The sequence below is a fragment of the Theropithecus gelada genome, chromosome 1 (genome assembly GCF_003255815.1).
Source record: "Theropithecus gelada isolate Dixy chromosome 1, Tgel_1.0, whole genome shotgun sequence".
In the NCBI taxonomy this organism is placed as follows: domain Eukaryota; kingdom Metazoa; phylum Chordata; class Mammalia; order Primates; family Cercopithecidae; genus Theropithecus; species Theropithecus gelada.
In genome coordinates this window covers 2,500,565-2,526,387 of record NC_037668.1, presented here as the reverse complement: position 1 = coordinate 2,526,387, position 25,823 = coordinate 2,500,565, and the positions used below count along the sequence as shown (strand labels likewise).

The window sequence follows — 25,823 nt, the reverse complement described above, 5'->3', positions numbered from 1 at the left end:
ACAGGAGGAAGCCAGAGCCCTTTCTTCTTTGACAGCACGGCCTGCTGTTTCCGTGAGGTGGGGAGAAGGGGCGATCTGCTGCTTCTCTTGCCCACCCCTCCACCCTCCTGCACACTGCCCCCTCCTCTTCTGTCAGCCTGAAAGGGTCACTAGGGACCCCAGCTGCCACCCCTTCAGTTCCCTCAGGACCACTCTGGCATCTGGTACCCCTGCTGCTGGCTGAGTTCTCAGCCCCCGACCATGAAATGGTTCCACATCGATCTACAGAAAAAACAGCCACTTTGGCCGTGGGCCCTGATGCGTAATGTCATTATGGAGTCAGCAGCGCATCCCGTCCCATTATCGCCTGGCCAAGCTTTTCCAAGGCCAGCCTGGCTGCAAATGGCTTTCTCCTGTCTAGGGGGGCCACAGCTGCTGTTTGCCCTCCACTACCGGAGAAGAGATTTTATCTTTAATTGACACTGGCTGTCTGCCACCCCCTTGCCTCGGCTGGCCCAGGCTCCAAGTCCGATCTTTTCTTACACTTCAGGAACAGGCTTCCCCTGGCTTCTCCCCTCTCCTTGGCCATGCCCTCCTCACCCTGCTGTTCTACACTGCCCGAGACAGCTCCCGGGTGTGTTCGTATCCTTTCGTGGTGCAGCTGGACACGGAGATCTCAGAAATCTGTGGAGAAAAGTCTGAGAGTGACGGGAACAGGGCAGGGAGGGAGCTGACACTGTACCACTACTATATGTCATGTCACAGGTAGACACATGACACCAGGTCAGGCTCTTCACTCTGTCTCTGAAACAGGGGCCATCATTATCCTCTAACAAACAGGGAAACAGGTTTGGTGAGTCACCCCCAAGTTACCCAGCTAGCAAGCAGCAAAGTAAGACTTCAAATTAAGGCCCCTATGGCCCTACGTGGATGCCCAGAGTAAGAGTGAGGAGTAAGACAAGAATAAGGAGAGGTGAGCAGGCAACCAGACCCGCCAGAGCCCAGTGCAAGATGGAAATGCAGGGCCCCTCTTCAACCATTATTAACTTCATCATGGTGACAGCCAAGCATTAAACCCAGCGTGGGGCCCTTCTGAGCGGCTGCACAGGTTGCACACCCATGAAGCTGGCCCTGCGTGTGCCCCTATATGAATGTGAGAGGGGTAACAACAGTGAGAGCCAAGGGCCACATCTGACCATCACTTGCCATCTCCCTGTCCTATCTAGGCCCAGGATGTGTTCACTCTCCATCTGTAAGTGGTCTCCAGTTGTGCCACCAGTCTCTAGTTGGCCTCAGTTCATCAGCCATCCAGTCAATAACTTTGGCATCCCCAGAGCCTTGGCCCATTTAGAACTGGTACAATTGCAGGGAGGAGGGGAGGCCCACTGCACAAACGGAATACAGTGGAATTCCTTAAACAAAAAACAGTCTTTTCTTCCATGTTATGGCAGGGGTTTAGGGACAGCAGTGGAGATTAGAACACTGTCTGGGACTCGGGGTCCTGGGTTAGTCCTCTTTGTGTGGCTGTGGGCTGATGACTTGTCCTCTCTGAGCACTAGTCTCTCCCTGTAAAATGCAGGGGTCAGGCTGCACTGACGATTCCTGCTGGAGTGGGGTTATGCCGAGTGTGTGCACTCCTCAGGTGTCAGGGGTGAGAGCCCCAGGAGGTCCCGATAGACACAGAGCCAGAAAGGAGAGGCAGAGGCAGGTGCTCACACAGCAGGAGCAGCAGGATGCTCCAGATGTCTTTATTGGGGCTCGAGCACAGCATGACAGTTGGAGGCATGCAGACAGGACACAGGGCCCAGCCTGAGCATGCCCCAGACACACACGAGAGGACAGCTTTAGAAAAGGACTGACCAACACCAGGGAGGAGCAGGGAGGGAGGGCCAAGGGAGGGGCAGAGGCCAAGGCTGAAGGGTTCACCTGGCCTCTGCTATTGCACGCATCCTCTGGCCACTGGCCAGGAAGTACAGTATTGCAACTGGTTTCCTCTCGCCCAAGGCTTCCCTTCTCAGACCCCCTGGGACAGATGGGCAGACAGATCCCTTCCCTGCCCATCTGCCCAGCAGCATCTTTGACAACAAACAGACGAAAGAGACAGAACAAAATCAAAAATAAAAAAGACAAAATGCCCCCCTAAGTCAAGGACATAGATGGGGTGGAGGAAGGAGTGGAGGAGGCTGCAGAGGAGCCCCCTGGAAGTCCCCCCACAACGAGGGTGTGGGGTGGGAGGTAGAACCCCAATCTGGGGTGGGGTGGGGCTAGTGAAGCAGTGACCATGGGGGGCAGTCTGTCCTTCAATAGACTTCACCAGGTTACTTGCTGACAGGGGAAACACCCCTAAGACAGGAGCCTGGGACCACCCAGCTGGACTGGCAATTCCCAGATGCACTTTTCTTGGGACCTTCCACCCACACAGTCAGCAGAAACAACAGAAATCAGTGAAGGGGATGGGAAACTCTGGATGGGGCAAGGGCTTAGGGAGACAAAGCCTAACAAAGAAGACAAACCACCAATAGCACGTGCACTACACACAAGAGTATAGTATGTATGAATATAAATACTATATGTGCATATATATCTCTTCAATGTACAGTAGAACAGAACATCAGACCCAGATAGCTCTGGGCCCCGAGGGTCGCATGGGAGGTTTTCCACCAGTCCTGTGCAAACAAGGATATCTGAGTCTTTCCCAGCGAAAAGATTCTTGTCTGGGTTCCAGAGTTTCCCTAAGCCTCTGGCTTTCTGTCTGTCTGCCTGTCTCTCTCACGTTGGTGCCGCTTTAAGAGAGGGTGAGGACTTCAGCCTGGGCATAGTTGGATGAGAGGGCGTCTTGGCAGGTCTCTGTGTTTAAAGAGCACAGGTGTGAGACACTGGGACGCACGCTTTCGGCTCAACATTGCCTTCTGGGTTGGGGGGACAGGGAGTTCAGCAAAAGTAAGGGAGAAACAAAGAATGAGATGTTAGAAGGAAGTCAGCTGCTGACCCACAGGGTGTGGGCTGAGGAGCAGGCCAGGAGCAGAGCTGGAAGGCATGAGGAACCCAGGGCTAAAAGGCCAGGAAGAGCATGGATGGGTCAGGGAATGGGGTGAGCCCTTCACCCCTCTGCCAACCCAACTCTGGTGACTCAGGTGATGTTGTAGCTCATCGCCATATCTGTTCAGGTAACCACTAGCTCCAGGAACCACTAGCCTCTTAGGTCTTCAAAGCTCCAGTGCAGTGGAGAAAGGGACCATAGCTCTGCAGCCTTGCATGGAGGCAGTGAGGAAAGTTCCTGATGTGGCCTGTGGCTCACAGGCCATCAACCCAGCTGCTGCCTGACCAACTCGAGCTCTCCCCCAAGTAGCTCCATCTGCTGTCACCACCCTGGGATATTCCATTGTCCCAAGGAGCTGGTGAAGAAGGCTCCTGAGTATGATGCCATGTCGTGCCCAGCCCCCTTCCTCAATGTGGCAGGAACAGAGTCCCAGCAGTTGGAGGGCATGCAGCCTCAGGTGAATGCTGAAGGGGAAGGTCACGGAGGACGAATGTGCCTGTCTCAGGAGAGAAGGTCAGGAAATAGTACCTTATTGAGAAACCCGACCCCTCAGAGAGCCCTTTTGGGATCCCATCCTCAGCCTGGGATGTCTATGACCTGGGTCTTTCCTTCCCCTACCTTACCGGTGGGAGCACAGGTAGGGCAGGTAGGAGTACCGCTGTCCCAGCTGCAGATCTGGGTCAATAGTGGAGGTGGGAGTTCCAGACCTGCTGGGACAACCCCTGTAGCTCTTGGGTCTGAGGTCTAGGGCTAGGCCTCCTGTTAAGGCAGAGTACAGATGTGGCATCCAGACCTCACAGTTTCCATCCTGGGCTTTGGGGTGCCTCTATCACCTTTCTAGGGAAGTGGTGTCCTCATCTTGGGGTGATGCTGTTTCCATCTTCTTAAGACTGTATGCCCCAGCCACCTCCTTAAACACTGCCCCTTTGGCTACGAGTGTTCTGGGCCTCTGAGTGCTATCCTTGAAATCAGAGGAGCTCAGGGTTCTTCAGAGCCCCACTTCTGAGGACATGCAGACAGAGCTGTGGTCTTGCCCTGGACTCCCGTCTGCATAACTTAAGCAACACCTGCCACTGATCCCCACTCACTAGGGGACAGGGCAGTGCCTCTGGGCTCCCTGCAGGCAATTAGGCCCTAAGATGCACTGGTGAGAATGCCTGGGTTACTGAGGGGACTTGGATGGGCACTGTATGAGACAGAAGGAGTCACAGCAAGGCTGTCAAGTGTCCCAGAAGCCAGGGAGCAGAGCAGCCCATACTGAGATAAAGGCCTTAGATTGCTTTTCCACTGGCTTCCATGGACTCTCCATCCTCAGGGACCTCTGAGAGTTGGGGAAGGGTCTTCCTAGGAATCTCGTCCTGGATTCTTACCTATTTGACCCACCAGGGGTGGGGCAGGGATTTCAGAGGGTGGCGCTGGCCAGAGCAGAGCAGGCCCTCCTCTCCCAGGAAGCTCTGGGAAAGGGCAGCCTAGGCCCTGCGGCCAGACCATGGCCTCCCCTCTGGCTCCTGTCAGCCAGCCACTAGGTTGCAGTGCTCTCCCCTCTGGTTCTACCTCTCAGCAGCCCTGAAAATTGGCCTCTAGGTTGCCAGTGGCCCTGCTACAGACTGGAAGGTGAGGTTGTGAACTCCTACCCAGACTGCCTCCCAGTTCTGTGGGAAGGGGCTGAGCTCCAGCTGCAGGGGAAAAGTGTCTGACAGCAAAGTAGTGGGTGCAGGTCCAAGTCTAGTCCAAGGAAAACAAACTCTACTCTCAGGTGGTGGGTGGGAGAGAGCCTTCTCCCAAGGAGGGAGGCCCAAGGCCTGGGTAAGCCTGACGCCTGTGCAGGCAGCCACTTCCTGCGGCAGTGCCTGGTATGCAGGGGTTCTGCAAATTCCTGGGCTCACCCTGCCCTTTCCCAGGGCCCTGGGCAGGCCCAGAGGTGCTAAGAGGTAATAAGGACAGACAGTCTACTCAGTCCGCCTGCTATCTAGGTTCTATCTCTCCCAGATGAAGCCAGAGAGCCAGGAGGGATGTGTGGGAGCCAGCTCCCCGAGGCATTAGGGCTCCAGCCTGGCACTGCTGCATCTTGTCGCCCAGGGACATCTGTGCCCACCATAGGGGTGCCATGAACAGGCCCAGCCCTGTGGGAGGGAAGAGAGGGAAGGAGGCGGTGGGTGCCGTGGAAACTTGGGCTCCTGACAACTTGAGGGCTGCCACAGAAATAGCGGCCTCGGTTCCCTGAATCAGAAAGGCAAGTCAGAGGAGAAAATAGCAGTGGCATCCCTGCTAACCTGCATACCCGGCTTGTGATGTCCCTGTCAGAGTCCAGGCCCTCTGTGCCAGAGAGCCCTGTCACTGTTGGGGGAGTGGCCCTCGCATCTCCATCCTGTTCCACAGGCTTCCCCATCCCTGTCACTTCAAGGGCCTGCTCCCTCCTGAAGGGCAGTTGCATGGAGGCCCCCACATCCCCTCTTCTCAACTCTTAGGAGTCAGGTCACTTCATTCTCAGAGCAAGTGGGAGGCAGGCCCCACAAACCACTGCAGGGTAGGGGTAATCCTAGCACCCACTCTGAACAGACCTTTCCAGAAGGACATTTCTGTGTCTGCCCAAGACTGAGGGAGGTGCCGAGATGGGGACACTCCCGGCACAGGCTTTACCCAACACCCCCAACCCCATGCAATAATCTGCTCTGTCTCTGCCCAGCCCTGATGCTGCCCTGCCATCCTATCTTTGCCGACCATGGAAGGAGCCGATCTGGACCTTACTTAGTCATTCTCTCCGCAAAGTTGCATAATCTGACTCTAAAAATTGCCAGGCGCACGGCTCTGCTGTCAGGTCTAATTCCCATCAGGTGAAACAGGAAACGTCTTGGCTGAGGCAACCTTGTTCCTCAGGCTGGGAGTGGCAGGAGCAGGTGGGGGCAAGATGGCCTCTGTCCCCACACTTCCCCTCAGCTGCCCCTGCGCAAGGTGTACCCCTGCTCACCCAGTGACTCACAAACCTGTTGTGCTCCTGGGCTCGTTAGGTAAATGAATACACTTAATTATAGAAATTAGATGAGTCTCCGGTTCTGGCAGGAATACGGAGCGCAGAGGCTGGGTGGGAACGGCAGGTGACTCAGAGGCAGGGCTGGGAGTTCGAGGGAGAGAGAAGAAAAACTGTCGCAGAAGCAGGGGAAGCAACGTGGGGAGCGATGCCGCAGCTCGGGGTGCAGAAGGGACACCAGGTGCTGCCAGTGGGAGTCACCACTGAATCTGGGCAGAGGCTTCCTGAGGGAAGGGCCTCCCTCGCCTAGGCAGCCCGCCCACGGCCTCCACCAAGCCTGAGGCTACAACGCTAGGGACCGCCACCTGTGCCCCAAGCCGGAGATAGAAACCGTCAGGCCTCTTCTCCCAGGGCAGCACTGCTCATAGGCACTGCCCTTCCAAGGAGTCAAAGCACCTTTACACCAGCAGAGATGCCCCACATGACAGCCTTGTTCCTTGCTGGTCTGGGTGTGGGGTGGACAGACAGACAGACAGATAGGCTGTTTGGCTACTGGTTAAAGGCTATGAGGAATGGAAATACATTCACAGTGATTAAAAATATTAACATAGGCCTGACTGCTCAGCAAGGCCGACTGGCCCCAGGCCACTGTGCACACATACACGCCTGGTGGCTGAGACTGGCCCTGGTGGGACCCCAAGAGGGAGGCAAGGCTGAGAGGCAGGTCCGGGGTGTGCACCTACAGCCCAGGAAGAGTCCAATACGGGGAGAAGCTCTGGGATCGCTCTCCCCTTTGCTCTCCGGTTCCAGAGCTGAACCTTTCGGGAAGCTGAAAGCTATGGAGGAGAGGCTCAGGGCCTAAGTTCTCCTCTGTCCTGACTGCTCCCTCCTGCTGCCCCTGTGGGCCCTGGGGAGTCAGCGCTGAGGGCATGGAAGGGCACCTGTTTGTGCGCATGTGCCCAGAGGTGAAGGTGCAGCTAAGGGGCAGAGTGACCAGGGGGTGGGCCGGTGAGGGGGTGGAAGGGGGTGAGCAGGAACTTTCTCAGAGGGTAGGGCGAGCTGTATCGTTGATGCCAGTGGAGACAGCCCCAGGCTGGTTCCAGCCGCTCCAGCTATGTTGTTTAGACTCTGGGACTTTCCACAGCCTTGGTGAAGAAAAGGCACATGGGTCAGTGGACGCAGCTCCTCAGGGTCCATGCTCCAGGAGACACTGCAGGGCAGGTGGCCCTGGGCTGGGGTGGAGGGGCCTGGCCCTCCTTGACTCTCCCTGGCCTCTAGGTCTCCTGGACTCCTGAGGACAGACTCCAGAGGCCCACACCCAGCTGACTTTTGTCCTGTCCTGCCCCCAGTTAAGCTCCCCACTAGCTCCTTGATAGTCCAGCTAGACAAACACCCCACAGCCTCCAGCATCAGCCTTCTTGACTCTAAGAAGCCCTAATTATAATTAGCACCTACCACCATCCTCCCAGGGAACTGACACTCTGACACATGGGCCTGTGTGGAGGAGGTCCAGGCCCACTCACTCCTGGTCTTAAGCGTAACCTGAGTGTGCAGAAGTGCGGCACGGTACAGTGTGGGGAAAGTTGCCGAGTGCACATTGGGAGTTTGGCGATGTTAACTGCCACGCTTGCTTAGCAGGGCCTGTTTCCCAGCAACCCACCTGTTCCTCTCGAAGGTCACTCTAATTGGCTGAGCTACATGCTTGTTGCCAAGAAGCAGTGTGGAGGCATCTTGAAAATAGAGCAGCCAGGCCCCACAGGAACCCCAGGGATATTGGACGGTGGGATGCTGGCTCCCCTGCCCCATGCACGTGCACATGAAACTCCTTCCCCAGGTGCAGTCCACTCCCAGCACCTCGTGGTCCCTCCTGACTGGTACCCTCATGGCCTCTTCCACACCTATTTCCACTGAGCCCCTCACAGCCCAGAGAGGAAAGCAGGTGTGTGTGGCACTCAGCTCTGTGTGCTCAAGTCCTACACAGTGACCGCTCGTTCCAGATTGTCCGCTCAGCATGGTCCAGCCAGAGCAAGGCTTTGGGCCTGAACAGGGCACAGTGGAACCCACTGCCTGTTTGGGATGGTAGGCAAGAGAGAAGGCCAAATCCAGAGCCCCAGGATAGGACACAGGGGTGAACAAAGGAACACAGGCGAGGGTAGAGGTCTGAGCACCCTCCATCTGCAGCCTTTTGTTGGGGTTGCTGGACCACCTCCTTCTAGGCACCAGATCGCGATTCCTGTTTCTGCCAGTCCACAGAATACATGCCCAGCACAGCTGGACACACACCTTTCAGGGGCTGGTTAGACTCAGGGTGGCCTGGGGCTTCCATGGGAACAGTGGTACTGAAAGGGCTGAGAAAGAAACTAGAAGGTGCCCACAGAGCCTGCATGGGCTGGCAGGCCACGGGACATCTTCAGAGGGACAGAGGCATCACAGGCTATTCCTGTAGCTGCCACTGCCCCTTCCTCGCTCAACCTAGTTTGGGTCTGGAGTTTGGGGACAGAAGGAAGTGGGGGATGGGAAATCCAGCTGGTTAAGAAGTGGCGGAGAACCTGGGCAAGAGCTCTGTTTTGGAGGGAGTCAGGGTTTACTCTAGCAATAGGCAGAACGTTGAGGGAGGTTAGGTAACAGGGACAGGGCAAGGGAGACGAATAAGTGATCGAAAACTGGGTAGGAGGGCCTGGTCCTAAGACCCCTGGTTCTTAGCCACCACGGGCCCTCCACAATCTTTGGTCATTCCTAGCCTCTTTCCGAGGCCAGGAATCCCTAGCTCCACAGCCTAACCTCTGCCCTTGCCTTGCTGCAGGCTTAGGGCCTGGGGATGGAATTTCAGCCTTTTCTGACAAGCAGAGGATGGACTGCTCCTTCTACCTCTCCAAATACTGAGAACATTCCTCAGATGGGACCCACTCTTCCTGCCCACCTACCCCACCCCCTGGTCATCTCTGGCACTGCCTCAAGAGGACAGTCACCCCCTAGGTGCTTGCAGATGGAAGTCTACCCATCCTGTGCTCCAGGACCCCTGGCACAGCATGGAAGGATGTGTGGGGCTCCCTGACTCCTGAACATTGCTGGTACCTCAAGGGGTGACCTACTTGGGAAGGTTTAGCTGTGTTTAAGGGAGGCCTAGGGAGAGGCTGGCAGTGACCCTGTGGAATGGGGCCTGAAGGCAGCAGTGGGAACGAGAGGTAGAAAGAGATGCAATGGAAGCATCGGGCGGGGACCCTGGCCTTGCGTGCCCTCAACCCTCTAGCGCTGCTCTTTCCCATGGGCAGCTGGACGGGAGCCGTGTGCCCTTTGAGATGAAGGAGGCCTTTCTAATCCAGGGACTGGGAGATCAGGTACCCATTCTAAAAGCGAGAGTGCGTCCAAGGCAGAGGAGATGGCGGTCATGGTCTCAGGGGAGGGGGGGACCTCAAGCTCTTGGGGGGGGACTCGGGAGACTCAGCTCTGTGGGGGCTCCCCCCCTGTGCAGCTTGGGAAGCCATACCTTTCCGGACACTACCATCGGCGCAGGCATAGTCCCCAGCGCTGAGCAGGAAGCAGGCAGCTGCCTTCTTGTTTCTGTCTCGAGTGGTGGAGCGTCGCAGGGCCCGGCGTTCCTCAGGGGTGGGGGAGGAGGCCAGGGGTTGGGTGAGGCCAGCTCCCTCCTCATCGGACAGCACTGCGTTGGCATCGCCATTCTGCTTAGAGTCTGAAGGGGGCACACAGAAAGGAGGCTGCGTGAGGGGCCACCCAGGCCTTGCTCATGAGTCATCTGGGGTCTCCCAGACCCAGAGTTGTTACTTCCTCAACCTCAGGAGGGGCCTAGCATCTACCTGGGAGGCAGTGTTGTCAGAGCCAAGGAGCAGAAGGCAAAAGGCAAGATGCTGCACTTGGTGTAAAATGACTTCCCTCCCAGCCTCAGCCTAGGGTCTCTCCTCGGGGATGAAGCCACAGCGCAGAGGCCCTACAGCAGCGACTCCTCAAATCTGCCTGCTGACGGCTGCCCCAGGAGATCAGCCCAAAGCAGGCCACAGACTCTACTTCCTCCTTGGGTCTGGCTCAGGCTGACTCTTGGATGAGTTTGCATTCCCTTGGAGAATACCTGGCTTGCTAGGGGTGAGGGGTGGCATGACAAGGGTTAAACCTATAAAGTAGTATCCATGCTTTCTCCCTGGATGACAGTCATTCTTGTTCACTGGGCATCTAGGCCAGAGTCCTGTGCCCAAAAGGCCTAGAGCCCTCTGCAATTAGGGCTGACCTTTGAGGAGGATACCATGGGAAAAGCTCCGACGCAGCTCCCAAGTGCTGTGGGCTTAGTCCCCACCCCTTGCCTCTGTCAGGCAGTAGCACAGGTGAAGCTGGGCCCTTGGATCTGGAGAAGGCGGTGCTACTCTATCTGAAGACAGTGGCCCTGCCATTGGCCAGGCATGCCCTTACTGTGGCTGCTGTCAGGGTTAGGCTAAGTGCAAGGCTGACAGGGCCACAGTTAAGTGTACCTTGAGGAGCTGACTTAAGGACTTCTACATTTTAATACTGGGATTCTCTTTATGCGCTGAATGGGCCTCAGAGTGCAGCTGAAATTCCCCGGGAGATTAATATTCACAAATTAGGAAGCAGTGCCACTTTGGTGGAGGAGAAATGGGAAGCCTGATGGGTGCTATTCTATCAAGGCCTTTGGAAGACCCAGGCCCCTGACATGACCCCAGGGAGTAAGTGGACCCGGGCATGTATGATAGGCACATGCCAAAGGCCACAGGTGAGTGTCCCAAGCTAGGCGCCTCTCCTGCAGGGTCAGTCCCACTTTGCCCCAGAGCTTACCCTTAGTCTCCTGGCTCCAGTCCAGCTCCCCATACCAGGAATTCCATACCTTTCCCAGGAGCCCAGCCTACACATAACAGTCAGGATGCTTTTCCCTCTCTCCAACCTAAATCCGTGTTGTTGGGGATTAAGCTGTTTTCCATTCCCCAACTCCTGATTCAGGGATGGAGATGAGCTTTCTTGGGATGGCCTTTCCCATCCTTGAGGGACAGGATTCAGATGCCCAGGCTCTCCCCTTCCAGGGCACAGGTATTAGTTTATTCCATGTTCCTCCCCTTCCCAACACTGTCTGGGCCACTCCTTCCTCAGTTCCTTTCCACCCCATGTCAAACCCTGAGCCCAGGACTCAATCTAGCTTGTGCTGAACAGAAGGCAGCCTCCCACTGCTATTACGTTATCACATTTATTAGGCCAAGATACCAGACTCGAACGTTTGCAAAGAAGTGATTCATGTGTTGACGTACCTTGGAAGAACAGCTGCCCTGCTCATTGGCTAATATTGACAGTGCCTGACATTTGTAAAGTGGTTTTAACTTCTCAAAGTACTTTCATATCTGTCATTCATTCGGGTCTCTCAAAATCTTGAGGGTAGGCTATGATATTATTCCCATTTTACAGGTGCCTAGAGAGGGGGGGTGACTGGCCTCAGGGCACACGGCACAGTGGCCAAGACTGGATTTAAAACCAGGGCGTCTAATATACAGCCCCATGTACTGCTCATCACACCCTACCCTGGGTGGAATACTCAGTCCAAACATCCGATGTTTGGGAAGCTATTAGAGACCCAGCCAGAGGATAGAGAAATTCGGCCTCAACACCCTGCCCTCATAAAGGCACCTCTTATGCTTACGGAAGCCCCACACAAAACACATGCCCAAATCCCAAGGGCCGAGGTTCATTTGGAAACTCCCTAGGCCACTGGGGGAAAAGGGATTTTCCTTCCCAACCCCTAATCTCACCTGCCCGTTTCCTCTCGATCATACCCTCTTCCCGGGCAGGGGGGCTGGTATCACTGTAGGTGCTGTCCCGGGGGGAGGTCTCCTCAGACTTGCAGTACATGGGCGACTCCAGCTGGGCCGGCCGTGGCACGTGCTTCTTCCGCTTCTTGGGCAGCTTCTGCTTGGCCATGGCCAGGGAGTAGTACATGCCAAAGTTGTTGACGATGACAGGCACTGGCATGGCGATGGTAAGCACGCCAGCCAGCGCACACAGTGCCCCTACCAGCATGCCTGACCACGTCTTGGGGTACATGTCTCCATAGCCCAGTGTTGTCATGGTGACCACAGCCCACCAGAAGCCAATGGGGATGTTCTTGAAGTCGGTGTGGTCATTACCCCGAGGGTCGGAGGGCCTGGCCCCGATGCGCTCAGCATAGTAGATCATGGTGGCAAAGATGAGCACGCCCAGGGCCAGGAAGATGATAAGCAGCAGGAACTCATTGGTGCTGGCCCTCAGCGTGTGGCCCAGCACGCGCAGCCCCACGAAGTGGCGTGTGAGCTTGAAGATACGCAGGATGCGCACAAAGCGCACCACGCGCAGGAAGCCCAGCACGTCTCGGGCTGCCTTGGATGACAGGCCGCTCAGCCCCACCTCCAGGTAGAAGGGCAGGATGGCCACAAAGTCGATGATGTTGAGCAGATTCTTGACGAAGTCCAGCGTGTCGGGGCAGCACACGATGCGCACCAGGAACTCCAACGTGAACCACAGCACGCATACACCCTCGATGTAGGTCAGGATGGGCTCTGTCTCTACCTCCCGCCGGAAGTGCACGCTGGTGATGTTCCCCACGCGGAGGATCTCTGTCACATTGCGGTCGATATTAAAGGCCTCATGTGTCTCCAGGCAGAAAGTGGTGATGGAGACCAGGATGAAGAAGAGAGAGGCAAAGGCCACTACCTATGGGCAGGGGAGGAGAGCAGGGGGCAGCTGTCAGATAGGGATGGATGGGCCCAGCTGGGGACATGGACTTCTGCATGAAGGTTACCAGAAAGGGCATTCCAGGGTGAGAGGTGGGATTAACATGTGGAGACAAGGCTGGAAGTCCCTCCTCAGAGGGTCTTTATCCATATGCTTGGGGGCTCTCAGGCAATGATTCCCAATCTTTGTTACAGAAGACCGAAGCTGCTCTTGGACGGAAGCAACTGGTCAGGGATCTGCAGCTGCCAGACCTGCCTTCGATAGCTTTGCCCACCTCTGACCCATATGCATTTTAAGGCTTGTCAAGCTGCAACAGGAATCTTGTTACAATGCACTCCTGATCCAGAGGCTTGGGGCAGGTCCTGTGATTTTGCATTTGTAACAAGCACCCAGGTGAGGCTCTTTGTCCATGCACCACAGTTGCAGTAACTGGGCTTTAAGGCAATGGTCCTCAAAGTATGGTCCTGGACCAGAAGCATTAGGTCTCTGGTCCTTTGGTTAGAAACGCAAATTTCAAACTTTACCTAAAGCTACTGAGTGAGAAATGCCGAGGGTAGGATGCAGCAATGTTTTAACAAACCTTCTAAGTAATCCTAATGCACACTAGTTTGAGGTCCACTGTATGAAGGGATGCTCAGAGGCAGGATGCTGCAAGGAATGACCCTGGACCACTTTCTGCTGGCTAAGCCTATTAGCCATAGTCTCTTCTTCTGCCTCTCACCTTAGGATGTCCCCTCTGACTGCCTAGATGGTGAGGAAGTCCCTGAAGGCAGACAACATGCACCATGGCAGTGGAGAGGGTGGTCTGGTCGCAAGAACTAGTCTCACTCCTTCCTACAAACTGACATTTCCTGGAACTCTGAGCTCCAAAGAAAAAGGAATCACACCCATCAGCATCAGAGTGGCAGGGGCTAATCCCGACAGCTGCTGGGATCTCAGCTAGAAGGATGACAGCAGCACTCGGCAGAGGAACGGCGGCTGGGTTTAAGTGTCCAATCATTATGAATGGAGATGAAATGCATGTGTAATAACACCAATTATGGAGCCTTCATGTGTTATTCATGCCGTGCCATCCACCACTGTCAGGATGCCCACTGATGGCGTCCAGTCTCATGCCTCCTGCTGCCGCCTATCCTGCATGATGGCTGGACTGGGCTTCCTCCTTGACCAGATATGGCTGTGCCTAAATAGGTGGGTAAGGGAGGTCTATGGGCTCATGGTACCATTTGGTAATCCCCAAGCCTGTCTGACCCACCCTGATTTCCACCTGGCTGCGTGGGCAGGCACTGGCATGTGCCCATCCCCTATCCAGTGAGGCCTCAGAGAGGTTTTCCGCCCTGGGAGTCTGCACTGGGATGGGGAAGGCATACCTTGTTCTTAGTACTGCAAAACACCAATGAAGAATACAAGGGGACCTGGGAAAATGAAGCAAGCAGCACCTCCAGGGCTTCTGGAGCAGGAGAAAGTTTGAGGGGGGAGATCTGGGAATGAACAGTCCTCAGCTGTCTCTTCCATGCCTGGTACTGTTAAGCACTCTGTATATGCTTCAATCGCCTTCAGTCCTCCCTACGACCCTGTAACGCAAGCCTCATCATCCCATTTTATGCAGGATGAACTGATCACCAGAGAGGTTACATACGTGCTTAAGGTCACACAGTCTGGAAGGGGCAAAAACCAGATTTGAACTCAGAACTATTTAACTTCAAAGGCTGTACCTTTTCTTCATACCACAATGTTTTCACCACCTCCCAGGCAGGGTCAGTTCACAGGCCTGGGAAAGCCATCTCTGAATCACTGATCCTGTTCCCAGTTAGTTCCCTGATGACTGCTATTTCACCCGTGGGAATGTGTGTCTCGGGCTTAGGACAGATCCCCCATCACCCACTTCAATGTACCTCATTTACACTTTAACTTGGATGGGTTGATCAGAAACAGCATGGAAGGAGAAGGCTGGGCCCAGGGGATGAATGGAGATGAAATGCGTGTGTAGTAACAATTACACAGACCCACTTTCCCTATTTTACAACATTACTGGAGTTTTTCCTGCTTGCTTCTCCCCAGTAAAGGTAAGTTTAAGTTCCTTTTCTGGCCTTATTCTTCCTCCTCTGAGAAAGGGGCTGCCAAGTCAATACAGGCTGATGTGGGCATTAAGTAAACGGCTCCAGCCTGTGGGCTCTCCATGGCCATCCATAGGTGGGCTGGCAAAAGTGCCTGTCCATGGCCTTGGTCATGCCGGGAATCCAGTCCTGGCACCACCCTCTCCCCTGAAAAACAGAGTGGTTGAGGTAAGGGACAGGGACAGCATATCCCAATTCTGCCAGGAACCATGGGAAGCAGAAGCTGGCTCTCTGAGGAAAAGTTAGCCAGGAGAGTAGGCCCACCTGGGAGACTGAGCGTAAAGTTAATTAGTGACTTGGAAAAACAAGTTCAGGAAGAGCTGCCAAGAGGGTGAGCAGAGGGAGGGAGGGAGGACGGCGTGGCCCTGGCCATCCTCTCATAGCAGGGCCAGCGAGCCTGCCTCACTGCCCTCCTCACCTGCCACCACCACGGGCTCATTCTGCAGCAGGCAAGAGAGTCCTTCAGGCCCCGTGGGTACCAGCCACATCCTGGATTAGGGAACTACCCTCTGGATTCCTGTCTACCCGCTCACCTTTACTTTTTTTCAAAATACAGAACTGTTCCATCTATTATTAACTGCTACCCCTCACTTCCACCCTGAGAAGAGGAGGGGAGCTAAAGCGTGGTCATGTGTGCCCATTTTTTAAGTGAAATAGAGGCACAAGAAAGGGCAGATGATTTGCTCAGGATCACACTGAGGCCAAGTCTCCTGACTCTCAGCTCAAAGCTCTTTCCAATTGGCGCCTCTGACGAAGCAAGTGGGTATAATCCCCTCCTCCTTTGTTGAAACCTTAGTGGGGCCTCAGTCTCCACTGTGGCCTCTCCAGGGCTGGGGCAGCAGGCACTCAGCAGGCCCCAAGAAGCCCTCCCTCCCCAAGGAGACAGAGATGCGGCCTGAACTGTGGCACATTGCTCCAGGTGGGCCCTGAGGTTACAGGTTCCCCTTCAGGGCCCAAATTATTCCTTTCTGACCTAAGTTGCTCCCCAAACTGAATTATTCCATAAGTGGTTGACCCTGCTTGCAAATGGTGCTTTTCCCCAGGCCTTCCCCTCTGGAGGCAGAGATACACAGCTCCCTTGACTAGGGCTTCCTAGCACAAAACAGGGCCAAGGGAAGAAGAGGTGGTTGCAGCAACACCACCCTGCTTAGAGGCCAAAGCCTCAGCCTCGAGTCTTCTATTCATTCCCCACTGGACCATCCTGCCATCCTACAGAGCTGGCAGTGGAGATCTGAGTCTCCCTCCCATGGGCTCCTGTGCTGAAAGGCTAAGGGCAGAGAACAGCTAAGGAACCCTATACTAGAAGCCTTGGGCCCGGGTTTAGACTTCCAGGATTTCTCATCCTGGCCCTGCCACTCAGTCAGGTAAATGAATGGTAACCTCTGTACCTGTTTCCTCTATATAAAATGGGCACAGTACTAGTACTCCCTTCACAGTGTTACGGTAGGATTAAATGAGCTTCTGCATGGTAAATGCCTGGCACCCAATAAGTGCACCATAAAATGGAAATAAGAGTTGAGGAGGGGTAGGGTCCTCTGCATGCAGCTTTTGGAGGTTAGCTGAATCTGGAGCCAAAATATCACAGAATCTTCACTTTTTAGAAGTGAAAAAGACAGAGAAAGTTACCCAGTTCAACTCCATTTCTGCTGTTTTACAGATGAAGAAACTGAGGCCCAGGGAGGAGTGGCTTGTCCTGATTTTCATGGCTGAAGCTGCTAGTTCTTTCCACCACAAAGGGCATGGATTCTGCTGGAAGTCAAAACCTCCCAAGTAGAAAACTGCCGGTGAACTGGCTCCACTGGGGGCAGCTCCTCTCCTGCTGGGAGGATGCAGGGGGGTCTCAGCACCCTGGACAGCAGGCTCCCATCACCCAAGCAGGAGAGTATCTCTCCTTCCAACTCCCTGTGCCCCCTGGGCTCCTCAGACACACTGGCTGGCTGTGTCCTGCTGAAAACCCATCCATCTCCAAAGGCACAGGTGTTCAGCACTATTACCAGCCTCCTCCACCAACCCCATCGTTGGACTGTCCCTAGAAATGTAAAGTCACACACTTCTGGGTTCAAGCTGGGCTCTGCTACTGACTGCATATGAGACCTCCATGAGTTCCTTAACCTCTCCAAGCCTTAAGGTCTTCATTTATAAAACGGAAAAGAGAGTGCCTACCAAGTACCAGACATTGTGTTTGGGAAAGTACCAGACAACACCCTTGCCCCTGGGACCTTACATTCTAGTGGAGGCAGACTGTTAACAAATAAACAAGCAAAATACACAGTATGTCAGGTGGTCCAAGTGTTATGAAAAAAATAAAGAGAAAAAGAAGATAAGGGGTGTGAGGATAGGGGAGTTGTTTCCAATAGAGAGATCAGGTGAGGCCTTAATGACAAGGTGACACCTGAACAGCCCTGAACAGTGAGGGAGTGAGTCATACGAAGACCCAGAAAGTTCGAGGCAGAAGGGATGAGTACTGCAAGGGTCCTGAGGCTACAATCTGCTTGCTATGTTTGAGGGGACGAGGGTAGTATTTACTTTGTACAGTTGTTTTGAGGATGCAAAGGAATGATACTTGTAAAACTCAGCACAAAGCCTAGAGCGTTCCAGGAATCTGGCACAGGCTGGGTCGAGGGGAGAGGTGATAGACACCAATCATTGGGAACTGAATACAATCAGCGGGGGCAGGGGAGGAGAGCCCAGGGAAGAAGGGCCAGGGAGACAGATGGACAGATAAACATAAGGAGACTCGGGCCCAAAAACCTATATTAAGGATGAAGTGTAGGAGAAAGGAAAATTGAGAACACAGCCAAAGACACTAGCAGAGTAAGATCTGTGGGGATGGGGTGAGGGACTGAGGGACTGAGCCTTCCGGGGAAGCAAGATCCTCATGCCCAGGTAGTGCTGGAAGACAATGGGGCAGTCCTGGGGGTAAGAGGCAGGAAATGAGAGGGTCTGCCAAACAAAGCATCTCGGAGCTATCCCTGGTTCCTGGCTGAGGGCCCGCACTAAGGCCCAGGTCCCAGTAGAGAAACATCCCCTCGTCCCCTCTAGGAACAGGACGTGGCCCTGGAACAGGACCTGGCCCTGCCCCCACCCCATGCTGAGCCGGGACCTTCTGGTCCCAGTGTCCAGAACCCACCTCTACCTATGCTCACCCTCCGATGAGCCCACACTTGGGGCCTCTCAGGGCCTCTGGGTTGCCCAGAACAGATGAGTCCCTACCCCAGAAGGAATTCAGGTTAGCCCGAATCACTAACTAAGAAGCCACTATTCAGTCTAACAAAATTCCTGGTTATTGCCCATCTGGGCCCCAAAATGTCCTAGCTCTGCTTGGGCTGGTCGCCTGACCAGAAAATTCCCCCTTTCCCTAATACTGCGTGGTGTAGCACTACCCACACTGAACTTTTATTTATTTATGTATTTATTTATAATGTACCTCTTTTAAAAAATTATTTAAGGTGCTAATTCAGTATCCTACAAGGCCCACCCAACTCAACTTCTATTTCCTTGTGGAAGCCTCTCTGAACACCTCCTATATCTCATCCCACATAGAGGTGGGATTTATTGATTCCTCCTCTCACTTCCTATTGAACTTTACTCTTTTATGACTCCTGTGGCACCTCTCCTGATCCATCTTGTATTACTGTTGCCATTTCTTGTCACCTAATTTCCCTTGACCGCCACTTACTCCACCCGACTTGGCTTTCGTCAGGAGCAGGGGACCCCCTCTGACTCATCTTTGGATTTCTAGAACCCCAGGTGTGTATGGCATATGTATGGTAAGTGTGCAGTAAGTGTTTTCTGAATGACTGGGGCCAAGCTGACCGCCTGCTCTCTCTCTTGGTCCTGGTGAGCCTGTCAGAAGAAGAGGTCGTCAGACCCACTGACTGGGACGAAGTGACAAGGGTATACGCCCAGTAATACCTCTAGGGACTGGGGCCCTAGGACCTTTGCTGCCCTCCAGGGTGAGCCAGGTCCACTTCCTGATAAGGACCCTTGCTAGAGACCAGGTGACCACCCCTTAGCCAGAAGAAAATTCCAGAAGGGAGCAGGGCCAGAGGTCATGGCAAGTCAGTTACGCACAGGGAATAAGGGTGGCACAGAGCTCTGGTGCCCAGCATCCCAGGCTGACACTGCCCATGGGTGGGGGTGAAGGGCTCAGAGTCTCCTACCCTCAAGGCCAAGCTGCCTGGCTCTGTTCCTGCCTGCCTGCTCTTCCCCCAAGTCTCCAAAATAGCTTGTCTATTTTCTCCCCTTCCCCTACTCCACACCCCACCCCAAATGTGACAACCAGAAACACCTCAGCATTCAGAGAAAAGATGTTCAGAGACAAATGTTGGTTTGTTGAGAACAAGAGAAGAAAACAAACCCAAGAGGAAACCGGGAGGTTGCCCTGAGGGCAGGGTGTGCAGGGAGTCCTGCAGCCTTCAGCCTGGCCCCTGCCTGCTCCTCAGGAAGAAGGTGGAGAGGCTGCCCAGGGCAGGCTGGCACTGCCCTCCTGGGGAGCTCAGAAAGCCAGGGTGCTGCCCTCCTGCACTCACGTTCCTGGCTCACCCCAGCTCAGAGGGCACAGCATCAGTGAGTACTGGCCCTCACTCTAAAGCCTGTTGTGACCACTGACCTGTCCCCCAGGCAATGCCCAGACCAGAGAAGCCAGGGAGCTTCAGAAGCGGCAGGCAGGAATGCAGCTCTGCTCCTTTCCTAGAAGGCCTTGGTTTCATGCTCTGCCTGGGCGAGGGAGCTTCCCTCAGTCTTTTCTCCTAACCATGCCTCCCTTCATTTTTCCTATGGAAATACCACAGTAAGAAGAGAGGTTAGGGTAGAATTTCAAATAAACAGAATGGCATAGTAAAAAAAAAAAAAAAAAAAAAAAAAAAAAGAGAGGTTAGACTTGAGCAATTCTAGGGAGTGAGAAGTAAAGGAAGAGATAAGAGCAGAGTGGAGGAAGACGCTCTCCAGTGAGGAGCCACCCTCTGGAAGCCAGAGATCCTCTCTGGGCAGGAGTCAGAGGCCACAGGAGGAGCACGGACTTAGATTCATGAGACCTGGGTTTGGATCCTACTTCTACCACAAGCGGTGCGACCTTGAGAAAGCCTCGCCAGGCCTGTTTCCTCATCTGTATACTGATATACAGAAGTTAACAATACCTGCCTCACCTAGGCCAGATGAGTAGTAGCAGAAAGCACAGGCCAAGCCTCCCACATAGTAACTGACACTTAACAAAGGGGAGGACCCTGCTGGAGCTGCCTTCATGGAGCAGGGAGTTCCTGTGGGTCCCCTCCTCTACTCAAAAGGGAAACAGCACAGGAAAAATGCGCTGATTTAGCCAAAGGAGAGGAACTGTAATCCTTAATAAGGCTGATAGCTGAGCTAAAGCCAGCCCTGCCCCGGAGACCTTGGAGACTTGCGTAGGGGAAGGGCGTCCTGGCCCCATTCTTCAGGCCTCTTGTCCGCTCTCAGAAAAGAAGGTGCAGGTTTCTAAAGCTCTGGACGCTGCCAAACCTCCACTGGGCCCCCTGAGACTGTGAAGTCTCCATGGTGAGCCTTCACTCTGCCCTGGGCAGTAGGCAGGTGGGGACAGGACCAGTCTGCCCCTCGTGCCTGTTCCCAGCTCAGGCCACAGAAACAGAACCACAGCAGCAGCAGCCCATGGGCCCAGCACAGTGGAGCAGGGTTGAGCATCCCAGCCCAGGAGCCTGCCTAAGCGGAACAGCTCCTTGGGCCAGGTCTGTAGCTAGGCAACAAGCTCTCATAATCAGCTCAGTTCACTTTCCATTTGTATCATTTTGCTCCTGTCACAATGCACTACTCGAATGACCAGGTTGATGTGTGCGAAAGGATGCCTCAGGGCAGAGCACTGCTCCTCTGCCCCTCTTCGCCCACCACCCCACAGTGCTGTGGGCCCTTCTAGGAAGGAGGTAGCTGTGAGCGAGGGAAGGAAGCACACATACCCAGGGGAACAGGGGTGGGAAGAAACGGACAGCGTGACTAGCCAGGGGCAAATGGAGCGGGGAAAGTGCAGCCCCAGAACTCCCCGCATGGCACAGTACCCTCAGGCCTGGAGGGGTAATACAGTAAGTCTTCCTTCTGACATCTCCATCTGCCCCTGGGTTTTCTGATGCCATCCACAGGAGTTACAGAACCTCAGAAGGACACCTCTCAGGCCAGAGTAAGAAACAAGCTCTCTGCCTCAAAAACAGCCTAGTTCAGTGGAAAGAAGGTGTTGTAATCACAAGAGCAAGGGCTTGGGAGTCAGGGACTCTGGCTTTGATTCAAAGCCTGGCCACTATCTGGCTATGTGATCTCAGGCAACTGTTTACCTTCTCACAGCCTCAATCCATTAAACAGGGATAATCACTGGGTTTTAAGTTTATTGGGAGGATTAGAGATTAATGTAAAGTATACACAGAAATGTATCTGTCTGGGGTGCTCAATAATGAGCAGTTATTCGTTAATTTTTAAAAATTATGTATTCCCACTTGTGTGTCCCGGGAGCAGGTGAGGGTTGCCTTTGCCTGGGCTCCTCAGCAGGAGGCAAGTCCTCTTTTGGCACATGCGCTGGCCAGAACTCCATCCAGATATTCACATCAGGATGAACAACCAGAAGGCTGGAAACTAGGGGTGGTTTCCTGGCTCTGCTATTAGTTAAATGTCTTTGGCAAGAAACTTAATGTCTCTGAATCCTGGTTTTCTCAATGTTTAAATGAAAGAATTAACCTTACCCCATCATAAACTTCAAGACCGCAACTGGAATGCCTGGGCTGATGTGATTCCATGTCAAAGGGGCGAAGCACACCTTGGGTTCCTGGAAGACTTCAAGGGGCAGGCCAGGCTCTGAGCTTACTCAAAGAGGCCCCCCGGCTTGGCCATTCAGCAGTGTTAGGAAGAAAATAAACTCAATGATATGTGGGGTGCCACTTAGAATTCCAGAGAGGAACAAGAGTAGGTGAGAAGCCCCCAGAAATCCCAGAATGCTCAGAAATAGGGCCTAGCTCCCCTAACCACCTCATCCCAGCCCTGCTTCCCTGGTTTGTCCCCTTTCCCCATCTCTATCTCTCTCTTTCCTCCCCCACCCCCAACTTTGAAAGAGTCTGAATGATGTGTGCCTGTCTCTCTCCCCTAATGCAGACAGCCAAGTGCTAACACTAGCAAGGTTAGTGATCTACATAAGAAGCCCGTAGAACTCACAGCAGACCCAGACCAGGGGCATCACTGTGCCCTCACCTTCTGAGCGGGTCTCAGTGCTACAAGGAAAGAACCCCAGGCAGTTGCCTCTAGCTTTGTTCTCAGTCCTGCGAAAGATCCCTGCCTTCTCATGGCTGCCTGCAGCCCCAGCCCAGTATGCCACGGCCCCTGAGACCTCTCCTCCTCCCTTCTCCTCCAGGCAGAAGATGTATCTGCCCTGGCCTGGCATTTATGCCAGCCTGGCTTTTCCCTGCAGGCCTGTTCCCCAATTCTCTACCCTGCCTTCTTCTATGTCTAGGACGGAGTCCAGCACAGGAGTGCTAGGAAAGGGAGGGCGCTCTGAGACTCATTAACATGACAATTGGGGATGCCGGAAGAACCAACCAGGTTCCACAGCAAGCAGCAGTCCCCAGACCCAACAAGTTACATTGCTCTTTCCTGTTTCCCAGACAGACCCCCAACCAGGCTTTAGGCTGCTGATCATGAGATCCAACACCAGCCCCCAGAGTTTTCTTTCTTTAAAGAATCTAAAGCCATCCTTCAGGGATTTTTTTTTTTTTTTTTTAGCTGTCCAAGCATAATGGGGCAAGCATCTCCCCCATTTTCCCCTTCCACCTAAAGGGGTTAGGGAAACTGGATTTACTTGGCGAGGAGGTGGTAGGTCTTGCCTAAATCAACCTGTGCTTCCCCCTTCCTTCATACACCCATTTCAAGCAGTAATCTGAACCAGGGCTTTCTGGAAAGAGTTTGTGCTGCAGCAGAAAGAAAAGCGGCAACAAAAATCTGGTATAATCACCAGCAAGCCTGTGGCTGGCCACTGGCCGTGGGAGCCTCCAGGGCCTAGAACATTAGGCCCTTTCTGTTTAATTGTCTTCTCACCCCAGCTGAGGCCAGGACATCCCAGGTGTGCAGGAAGCCTGGGGGGCATGGCATTCTCCCTGGGAGAAAGAAGGCCTCTCCTAAACCTGGAAAGGAGGCCGGATTGTGGTCTCAGCTTTGCCTCTTCTGAGCTGAAGATGCTGAAGCCTATATCCTCCTCTCTCCAAGTGCATAGTTGTGGGCACACTGAGCTGCTGGGAGGATGTAAATGAGGTGGCATCGCATGGAAGCATCTAACAAAACCCACCCTAGTTTCCTTCCTCTCAACCTTGCCTGTCCCCAGCAAAAGGCCAAATTTCAGCTCTCCAGGACCGTAGTCCTGTGCGGAGTGGAGGGCAGCTGAAGATAAGGCGGCCTGTGCAGATCAAAGAAGGTGGTGGAGGAGCTGAGCTGGGCACCCCACTCACTGGAGGGGATGCGGCAAAGCAGGCAGCTGGGACTGGGTCCAAGTAGTAAGTCAAGTGTGTGCAATCTCCTGATGGAGCGTGCAGGGGAGAGGGTGGGAGTGTGTAATTCCCCTGCGGGCCTCGGAGGGGGGTTGAGAGGAAGGCGGGAACAATCTGCGGTGGTAAGGTAAGTCAGGCTCGGTCTCTGCTCCTCCCAGCCCCTACACGCCACCCACCACGGCCCCTTACAGACCCAAAATGGGGAGACATGGGCTCCTGCCACTCACCCTAGCCGCCCGGGAGGAGTAGGGATCCTCGAAGAGCGCCCACATGCGGGGCTGCCAGCCGCGGCAGCCCCCAGACCCGGCGCCGTGGCCCGCGCCTCCCTCATGGGGGCCCAATCGCTGCAGGGCCAGCTCCCGTTCATCGTCGCCGGCCTCGTCGCTGGGCCCCGCGCCGCTGCCGCCTCCGTCCGGACTCTCGAAGATGTCGAGCGCCTCCTCGGCGTCGCGGTGCTGCCGGTAGGTCATCCAGCAGCAGGGTTCCACGTCGGTCTCGTCGATGCCCCAGAAGGTGAGCTCCTCTTCGAAGAGCGGCCCGCACACGTCGGCGGGGCAGTGCAGCTTGCCGGTGCGGTAGTAGTTGAGCACGTAGGCGAAGACGCCCGGGTGCCTGTCGAAGAAGAACTCGCAGCCCCCGCCGCCGCTGCCGCCCGCACCGCCGCCATCGGTCTCGGGCCGGCCCCCGCCGTCGGGGTCGGCCAGCCAGGCGAGGCGGGTTCCCGGTAGGGTGCGCAGGGTGCTGCGGTAGGTCTCATGTCGCGTGCCGCCCACGTTGATGATGATCTTCTCCGACGCCTCGCCCTTGGCCATCTCCTCCTTCAGACATGTTTTGGACGGAGGCTTGTTCCCCGACTTGCGCCCGCGGTAGGAGGAGACACACACCGAGCTGATCATAAGAAGCGCTGCGGGGCTCCGGCTTGGGGCGGCCGCTGCCCTCCAAACACCCTTCCCGAGGAGGCAGCGTCAGACGGGGGAGGGGGAGGAGACGAAGAAGAGGCAGGAGGCGGCGGCGGCCCCCTCTGCGGCGTGGCCCTGCCCCTGCCTATCCCCCCTAGGACGCGGAGCGGGAGGAGTTGGATTTCTCTGGTGCACAGGTGGTTGGGGTTAGGGCAGGAAGCTCCGGAGAGAGGGAGGCGGAGAGAGGGAGGACCCGGGGAAGTAGAAGCAAGCACACACGCGGTCCCCCGCTAGGACGGGACAGACAGACGCTCTGGGCCGGGGACACGCCCCCGCCGTCACCCTGACCAAAGACAAGGAAGCGCACAGTTCAGGCGCACCGCGAAGGTCCGGGGCGCGCGCGCTCACACTCACACGGGCCACCCTCCGGCTCCCAGACCGCACCAAGCCCCGGAGCAGCCGGCTTCCCCGCAGCGGCGGCAGCGCAGCAGCAACAAGTCCTCCGAGTGGCTCCCGGGGCCGTGCTGACACTCTCACGGCAGCCGGAGCTCCGTGGGCCCGGGCTGCTTGCGGTCAACACGAGGCGGCGGCGGCGGCATGTAGCCTCTTCCCCCCATTCATAAATCCAGCGCCGGGCGAGGAAGGCAGGCGGGGCAGAGCAGAGCGCGGCGGCCAGGCGGGCGGGGGCTGCGCAGGGCGAGGCGGCAGCTGGAAAACAAGCGCGCCCGCAGGAGCGAGCCTCGGGTCCTGCGTCCGCGGCTGGGAGCTGAGCCGGACCCGGCGCAGCGCTGCGGGGGCCGAGCTGGGGCGGGGGGGCCTCAGACGGGGCGTCCAGCGCTGCGCGGCGCCTGGGGGGCGGGGCCGCTCTGGGGAGCGGGGCTCTGGGCACTGACGAAGGAGTACCCGGGGCGGCGGCCGAGCTGCCAAGGACACCTGCAGGCTTCCCGCGCCGCGCGGAGAGGGAGCCTCAGCGCAACGCCCCGGCGCCGGGTTCCTGCGATCTGGCGGCGCTGGGAGCCACGCCATCTACGCGTCTGCCCATCTCCGGGCGGGGCGCCGGCCTTGGCTCGCGCGCGGCAGGGGGCGGGCGCGAGGTGGCATAGGGGAGGGGGCGTCTCGGCGCTGGTGGGCTGGGGCCCTAGGGGCTCTTGGTCTCCCTCCGGCGCTGGCAGCGGCCGCCACGCTCCAGTGGCGCCTTTTCTCCGGGGCCCCGCCTCGCCCAGGCGCGCCCTTCGCGGGCGGGGTGGGCGGGGCGCGGCGCGGAGCCGATCCGGCTAGCTGCAGGCCCCGGCGACCGAGCGCAGTCTTCCTCCCCGGAGCCGAGCCCAAACCAAGCGCGTCACCTCCTCGCCGCCAGCGCCCAGCCCAGCGCGCCGCCCCTGCGCGCCTCCGCCGGCAGCCCCTCCCGCCCCCCTCGGCCCTGCTCCCCGCCTCCCCCGGGCCCGCAGCTCCTCCCACTGCAGCCCGCAGACACCGAAGCGCTCTCGACCCCTGACCTCTAACCTCCGCCCGGCTCCGTCGCCCCCTCCCCGCCAAGCTGGTCGAACTGTTGCCGTTTCACTGCGGCTGATGGAAGGCCAAGGAAGAAAGAGGGTAGAGACG

The 25,823-nt window shown here is 55.9% G+C and overlaps 1 protein-coding gene across 5 annotated transcripts; it reads right to left on the bottom strand.

Moving 5' to 3' along the window:
- Nucleotides 1-1,691: 1,691 nt before the first annotated feature.
- KCNC4 (potassium voltage-gated channel subfamily C member 4) lies at nucleotides 1,692-25,011 on the bottom strand. 5 transcript variants are annotated; one of them, XM_025393136.1, is made up of 4 exons: nucleotides 23,550-25,011; nucleotides 11,747-12,683; nucleotides 9,475-9,678; nucleotides 1,692-3,515 (listed from the first exon to the last, which is right to left on the bottom strand). In XM_025393136.1, exons 1-4 carry the CDS (start codon nucleotides 24,216-24,218, stop codon nucleotides 3,427-3,429), a joined length of 1,899 nt encoding a protein of 632 aa, XP_025248921.1. In that variant the 5' UTR covers nucleotides 24,219-25,011; the 3' UTR covers nucleotides 1,692-3,426. The 5 variants fall into 5 exon arrangements, with proteins under 5 accessions (XP_025248921.1, XP_025248923.1, XP_025248924.1 ...); XM_025393138.1 differs by having other exon boundaries at nucleotides 1,692-2,826; XM_025393139.1 differs by having other exon boundaries at nucleotides 2,833-2,888; nucleotides 23,550-24,278.
- Between the last annotated feature and the right edge of the window lie 812 nt (nucleotides 25,012-25,823).